This window comes from Gavialis gangeticus, unplaced genomic scaffold (assembly GCF_001723915.1).
Source record: "Gavialis gangeticus isolate Ggan-Ray unplaced genomic scaffold, GavGan_comp1, whole genome shotgun sequence".
Taxonomy (NCBI): domain Eukaryota; kingdom Metazoa; phylum Chordata; order Crocodylia; family Gavialidae; genus Gavialis; species Gavialis gangeticus.
The window spans coordinates 223,527,118-223,534,250 of NW_017729032.1; the positions used below are offsets into that span (position 1 = coordinate 223,527,118).

Sequence of the window (7,133 nt, forward strand, 5' to 3'; positions counted from 1 at the left end):
TCAGCATGATGTGGTATTCTGTATACATTTATCATAGTTCCATTAACATCTTCTCCAAAATATCAGTCTTCATATTTTCAAAACTGTCTAATCCAATGCAGCCAAGAAAAGACTTCCAATTTTGGGCACTCAACTAAAAATCCTCACTATTTCTTTTTTGAAATAAAATTACTGAAACAGAACATCATTATGGAAAGGAGAACGACTGATTTATAAGACTGAAAATGAAGCTATGTTTTATTCCAGTTTTCTCTAAACTCTTATGATTTGTACTTTGGTGACGAGGGCTGTATACTGAATAGATATTTTTATAAATGACACCCAAGTCTCTTTCCTGAGTGGTTATTTGTGATACAACTGGCAATAGGATACAGCAGTTTAAAGAATTCCTTCCAGTGTGCATTGCAATGCATTTGCTCATCTACTAACAAGATGCCTAACTTCCACGTCTCATTATGTTCCTTTAATGTTCACCACTCTTCTAGTTCTGACTAACCTATATAATTTGCATCTTCTGCAGACTTTATCATCTTGCTGTTCATTCCCTTATTTAAATCACTAATTATTATAATCAAACCGCAAACTTAGAATGGGTCCTTGGGGATTATATAAACCCTCCACAGCTAAGACTGCAATCAACTTGTAAGTTAAAAGCCTTTGGTTAGATGCTGCTTAAAATTTTGGCCAGATTTACTAAGAAGGTCAAGGAAATGTATCTGTCTTCAATCTTGGAAGATAAAAGTTTGAGTCATGAGTAATTTACATATATATACTCCAACAAGAAATATTCTCCCTCAAAATGAAGCAGATATATTTGAAGAAAATAAGATAGTAACTAAGCAGCTTTTACAATTATCTTTATCTTATGAACAGTGCTTAGATAACTGAATAAAATGGCATGGAAATCACACAAAACGCTGTTTTTAAATTTTTTTCTTTTACCACTTTTATAATACATATCCCTTTGATCAATTACAACAAAAAATATGAAGTGCAAAATATTGCTGTCAATGGTTAAAAACAGTACATTTTAAAAAATGTCAGTTCTGAAAACCGTCAGTGAAACCAATACTACCTCCGACCCTCCCCGTAAAAAACCCAAGGTTACAGAATCATGAAGTCATAATGGAAGAAATAACTATTTCCCAAAGTCACCATGCGTCCTGCAGCTGGTAGAACATGGAAAAGCAAACTTTCCAAACAAGGTCACTGAAGGAGGTGGGCAGAACAGTTTAAAGCATCTCACTAAACATATAGGAGGTTTGTGGCAAAGGTGGAAACAGAATTCTGATCTCAAAGACAGATACACATTTTACATATTCTTCTTTACTCCCCCCCTCCCCCGCCCACCCATTAACTGAAGATAATGCTTGCACAATTTGCTTTAAGAACATCAGATAAAGTAACTAGAGATGTTCAAGGAAGCCAGGAAACATTAGGAAACACCCATTTTTTAGGACAAAGCCCACCGAACAAGAGCTCTACAGAAGCAGTTCCTGTTCCCCACACAGAACTCTGCTGACCTATTTATCTTATTTTATTTTTTTAAAACATACTTTTTATATTTCCACAAACTGAAAAAAATATTAAAAGGGAAAAAAGGCCAAAAAGCCTTATTCCAAAACCCAGTTAAAGTTTTTTCCATTTTCATGTTACTTACAAAACTCAGGAACTGAAAGCAAATAAGTTAAATAGTTAATTGTTAAAGTCTTACCTTCCTGTCTCAACCACTTTGTATTAGGAATGCTCAATTCCCAGCCTATGGGCCAAATCTGGCCCTTGGTTCTATGTCACCAAGCCCACAGGGCTCCCCCAAGGGTCTAGAAATTTGGTGGTGGTGGAACAGCGGCACTAGTACCTCACTGCCCAATTTCCACACCTATGGGGAGACTTGGGTCCTGCACACTGGATTGGGTGCCTGATCCAGCACACAGGGCTGAGCAAGGACAGCAACATGCCCCAGGGCCTGATCCCACCACATGGAGGGCAGAAGGCGATGGTGGTGCTGGGCCACAAACCCAGTGTATGATGAGGGGAGGGCAAGTGCCAGCCCCCCAGGACCCAATCCTGGTACAGAGAGCAGGAAAGGAGTGGTTCTGGGCCCCAGGGCCCAAACCTGCCCATAAACTGGCCCTGTGCCACTCATCTGGCCCTCAGGGCCAGAAGTCTGAGCACCACAGATTTATAATGTTGTATGTAAAATACATATATTTTATCACAATACAATAATAATAACATAAAATATTATCTTTTATTATAAAAGCATTAAAAATAAAAAAATTTTGAAAAGGAGGCTTTTATATTTACGTACTATGGATTGGCCTTAAAGATAAATCCAACTGGAGGCAGATGACCAAAAAAATTGCATACCTGTCAACTGTTTAACTATTTTGAAGGAATGTTGGAAGATAGCTTTTATCTACACAGCTATAATACACCAAAAACCTGCCATCATTACATGTGTTGGAATTAAGATTCTTATTTTGCTTTATATGCTGCTATAAATTTGCTGTATTTGCTTATTTTGCTTTGTATGTTACTTTATACATAAGATGCAGGCTATTTCCATAAATAATACATTAATGTGATTTGTAATCAACAATAAGTTGATGACGATCCAAATGCTTACACTCATTTGTTCAAATTTGGCTTTGAAGGTCCTTCTAGCATGACAGGAATAACTGCAGAAAATAATTAATTCTGGGTGTTGGTAGTGGTGGTGATGTTCAGGGAGCCTCATTTTCTCCGATAACAAAAAAGTGTGTGCGTGTATGTCATTTTAATCATAGAAAAATGTGAATTTTGGTGGGCAGGAGGGGGTGTTAAGTCAGAAAATGTGGGATTTTTTAAATCAAGGAAAACCAGGATTCCTGGTGTTATTGCTGTTAAAGTATCAAAAATAGTTCCTGTAACCAAAATCCTTCTCTCGTCTGTTCATATGCAGGAGGAAAATTGCTTGCTGTGGGAAAGGGCTAGAATGTTGGAACCAGAAGACCCCACAGCAGTTGGGAGAACTTTGTCAAGTCCTAATGTCCCTCCAGGGGAAACCAGGGAGAGCAACAGGATGAAGCAGGAACAAGGACGTAGCAGAGTATGACAGTCAAATGGTGGCAGGCAAGTGACGGTGAGCTGAAGAGAGATAATAGGCTGAAAGTTCACCCAAAAGGTAAGTATGATGCTGACAGCCTCTACACAAATATAGCGAAGCAGGTGAGCTGCTGCCCAACCCGTCTTTCATTTACTGATTTTCTCCTCTAAATTTTCAAGGAGTCAATTCTTGCCTGCAAGGCAGACATCAGTCCTGATGAAGTCTTAATGGGAATCGGGGGTACTAGTATTCCAGGACTTCTAAGTATTGTGGTTGTGACCGTAGCTTCCAAAAACTGAAGACATGTGACTATCAACCCCATTTTTATATACAAAAAGGAAAAACAGAAACAGCAGAATAAATTAGTAGCCTGCCTAGAAACATTAGTCAATGAATGAAGCCTAAACTCCTATGGTAGGGAATAGGTATAAAAATCACTTTTACAATGTCTACATTTTTTAATTGATGAAACTTTTCACCTTAAAAATAAACGAAACTATGTGTGTACTGAAAAGGCCCAAACTTGCTATATAAAGAGTATACAGCAATTCGCATCCCAGAAAAACTGACCTCAATTTTGTCAATAGCTCAAATGGGCTGGCTACACTGACATAAGCATGGGGTCATCCTGTATAGTTTTATGGAGCTGGCTTCTCTGCTTACAAGCAGAGGGAATATTGAAAAATAAAAGCTTTTACTCAGTTTTTGAGAAACATGAAACGCTTGGAGTTCAGACTTAGGAGAGGCTACCATGTTGCTCAGAAATACGATTGTCTCCAAGGAAAAGGGACTAATGTATGAGGTAAGCTCTTGAAAAGTAAGTCATGATTACTTATGCTTGAAAGTAAAGACTGAGGCAATTAAACAGAAAGAGATTTGAACAGGAAAATGAGAACTAATTTAGACCTGAAGCCAGTCAAACTGCTGTTTCAAGCAATACTGTTTCTACTGTTAATATAAATGGATCAGTTATCTTGCCTTTCTGCTTTATTTAAAAGTTTTTGGGTGGCATGACTGGCATTGATGGAGAAGTGAGGGAGGGCTGGACTTGGATGCTTCCATGTTGGTTACAGAGGGATATGATGAAATTTAAGGGCTTGCAAAAAACACAAACAGGGTTATCAAGAAAGTGAAAGCAAAGTGAAGAATGGGAGAGATGAAACGCATAGAACTAGGAACAAAATGGCAGAGAAACAAGAGAAACAATTATAATTGAACAAAATGCATTTCCTATTGCACAGTGGGGAAGGTTCTACCTCAGGGAAAAAGGTGTTAGGGAAAAGGTTAAGCAAGCTGAAGTGAACGTGCTAACGGAGAAGACATTTTTGCAACATGGCAAGAGGGATTAGAAGTTGCAGTAATACATACCAAAAACAGGATACTCCAGGTCATGCTAACACTATTACATCTGCTATATTTTGGTTTCCTATTGCATACAATAACAAACAAGTTCAAGTGACAGCTGCCTAACCATCCTTTGCCCAGGTCTGAAGCACTGCATCTCCCCACTGAAAACGGCAACAAGACAAACTGATTTCAAGTAGCAGCAATTACTTGAAGCCTTATGACTCGGACTGAGCACTAATTTAAAACACATACCTTTCTTCTGTGCACTCCTGTTTCTCGGTTCCATCAATTTCTATTTCTATCAGCTCCTCTGTATCTCTCTTAGTCATGGCTAAAACACTTCAACTACAGACCTGAAATACAGAAATTGCAGAAGAAATTTCATGAAATATAAACAATTAATATTTGAACACTAGTTTCCCAACAACATGATTTTTTGCAATAAAGTATGTAACTTAAAAAATGTTTCCATTGGAAATCCAACTCACACAATCAGAATAGTGGGAGGGTAATGTAGAAACTATACAGTATCTATTAATACTTGTTTATTAATAAGTTGGTGGACGGTTTTAGTAAATTCAGGAACGTAAATAGATGCATACGCACAGACTACACAACCGGAGGCAACTTTTATTGTATTTATTTGAATGTTTCCATCTTTGTTGGATGCTGTATGAAGCAATTATGTTCACCCATCATAGGCTGGTAACATTTATATTCTAGATTGTTGTTTTTAAACATTTTAGGTTTTTTGTCTAATATTTGCCATGGGCTGCTTTTCAGAGGAACGTGAAAAAAGTATTAACCATACACTTTTAAGCTTTACTTCAATACATACATTGCATTGACTGCATTTCCATTATTATCCCACTTTTATACTGTGGTTTCTTATAAGGGAATTTGTTTACCATACATTCATGAAACACCTAATGGCTACAGGATTTTTCATGTGTAGTTCTTACTGCTCCCTAACTTCAACAATCAATATGTACACTAAAATTATTTTTGTACCGCCACCTAACGGGCATCTTCTCATCCCTCTTTCCCACTCCCTCTCAAATACATCTTTCAAGGCCCAGAAGACACTACTTAAGTCTATTTGAAATTATCCTTCAAGGGTGGAGTGCATCTGAGTAGCAGCAACTCAAAGAACATAGTGAATTATGGGCTTCCAAAACTGAAGTTTTAAGTATATCAAGATCATTTCCACAGCTTCGTTTATTCTCAGGAGCACTGCAAATGTGTATCATATCTATAAAGCACTCTGAAACAACAAAGGTATCTTCATTTTGGGTCCATGCAGAACCTGCAGAATTCAAGAGCCTGCCTGGAAAACAGCATTTCTTCTGGCAAGTACATTAGACCTGTGCTCATCGCAGACATGCCACAGTCTTTTGGCTCCTTGGCTCCATGTTCAGATTCTGTTTGACCTGTAAATGCCCAACACTGACTTAGCTTCCACAAGACTGTGACCACAAGCTATTCCACAGTTGCAGATAGCGGAAATACCCAATACATTTCAGCAGGGCCCCCCAAAAGGAGGTTGCTTAGCAGGCTGTTCTTCAGCAGGGCCCCAGGCCTGGGGAACTTTTCATAGCCTGAGTCTTCCAACCAGCAGCAGCTCATTAGGTAACTTTTAGGCTTAGCCCTACTTCCCCAAAGCAAAACAGACATGGCAAAGGGCAAGTCGTAAGTGATCAACAGCCAGCTGCTGAGTGTTGCACACCTTAAGTTGAGGTGACAGATGCATTACTGTGAACGGGTAGTCTGCCTGTATTACTAACCTCATTTTAAAGAGGGACTCCCAGAACCAGGGTGGAAGCCCTTCTCGGCTTCCCACAGAAAAAATGGGACATGTTTGTGTGCGTTTACACAGCCCCCAAGGCAGAGGGGATGCTAGGTGCTGGAGGAGCATTGGGAACGCAGATGTTAGGACAGCATGTGTATCTGGAAAATACCCCTAATGTTTCTAGGGCTGTGAGCATGGAGCAAAGCAGTAGTGTCTCAGTGGAAGGAGATGACAGGATAAGGAGCAACGGTCTCCAGTTGCAGCAAGGGAAGTTTAGGTTGATATTAGGAAAAACTCTCTCACTAGGGAAGTGGCGAAGCACTAGAATGGGTTACTCAGAGATAATGGACTCTCCATCTTTGGTGGGTTTTGGTTAGACAAAACCTGGGCTGCAATGATCTAGCTGGGGATGGTCCTGCTTGGAGCAGGGAGCTCCTTGATGACCTCTTGAGGTCCTTTCCAGCCCTCATTATCCATGCTCTTTTCCCCCGTGGCTCAGGCTACCCCCTGCCCCAGAGGTGCAGGGAGGATTCTGTGTGCAGGGTTGCTTTGGCCAAGGCCGCTCCTGCCTCTGGAGAACAGGAGGCCCTTTCCAGGCCCGCTTCTCTAGGGCTACAAACGAGGAGTACTGAAGGGCCGGGTCCAGCCGCCGCCTCTAGCTGACAGCTCCGCAGACAGGGGCAGCCCCAAGCGCCTTCCGCTTCCTTCCACTTTCCTCCTTTTGGGCCCTCTGTGCGTGTGGCTGCTTCGCTCAGCCCCGGCTCGGACGGGCCAGCTGGCACCCGCCCCCCGAGCGCGGCAGCACCGCGGGTACCACCAGCGTTTCGCGCCCTCTGAGGCGCGGCCGCCGCCGGCTGCCCTCCGCCGGGCGGGACGCAGTTGTGTCCAGGCCCGGGAGCAGGTAGCGGG

General features: G+C 41.1%; 1 protein-coding gene across 2 annotated transcripts in view; it reads right to left on the reverse strand.

Moving 5' to 3' along the window:
• Positions 1–4,994, reverse strand: part of GABPA (GA binding protein transcription factor alpha subunit) — a 45,816-nt gene extending 40,822 nt beyond the window's left edge. The window contains exon 1 of one of the 2 annotated variants that reach the window (XM_019524865.1): positions 4,688–4,994. In XM_019524865.1, coding sequence (XP_019380410.1) covers positions 4,688–4,764 — 77 coding nt within the window. In that variant the 5' untranslated portion in view covers positions 4,765–4,994. The remainder of the gene's footprint in view (positions 1–4,687) is intronic. The other variant, XM_019524864.1, reaches the window with a different exon arrangement.
• Positions 4,995–7,133: the final 2,139 nt, after the last annotated feature.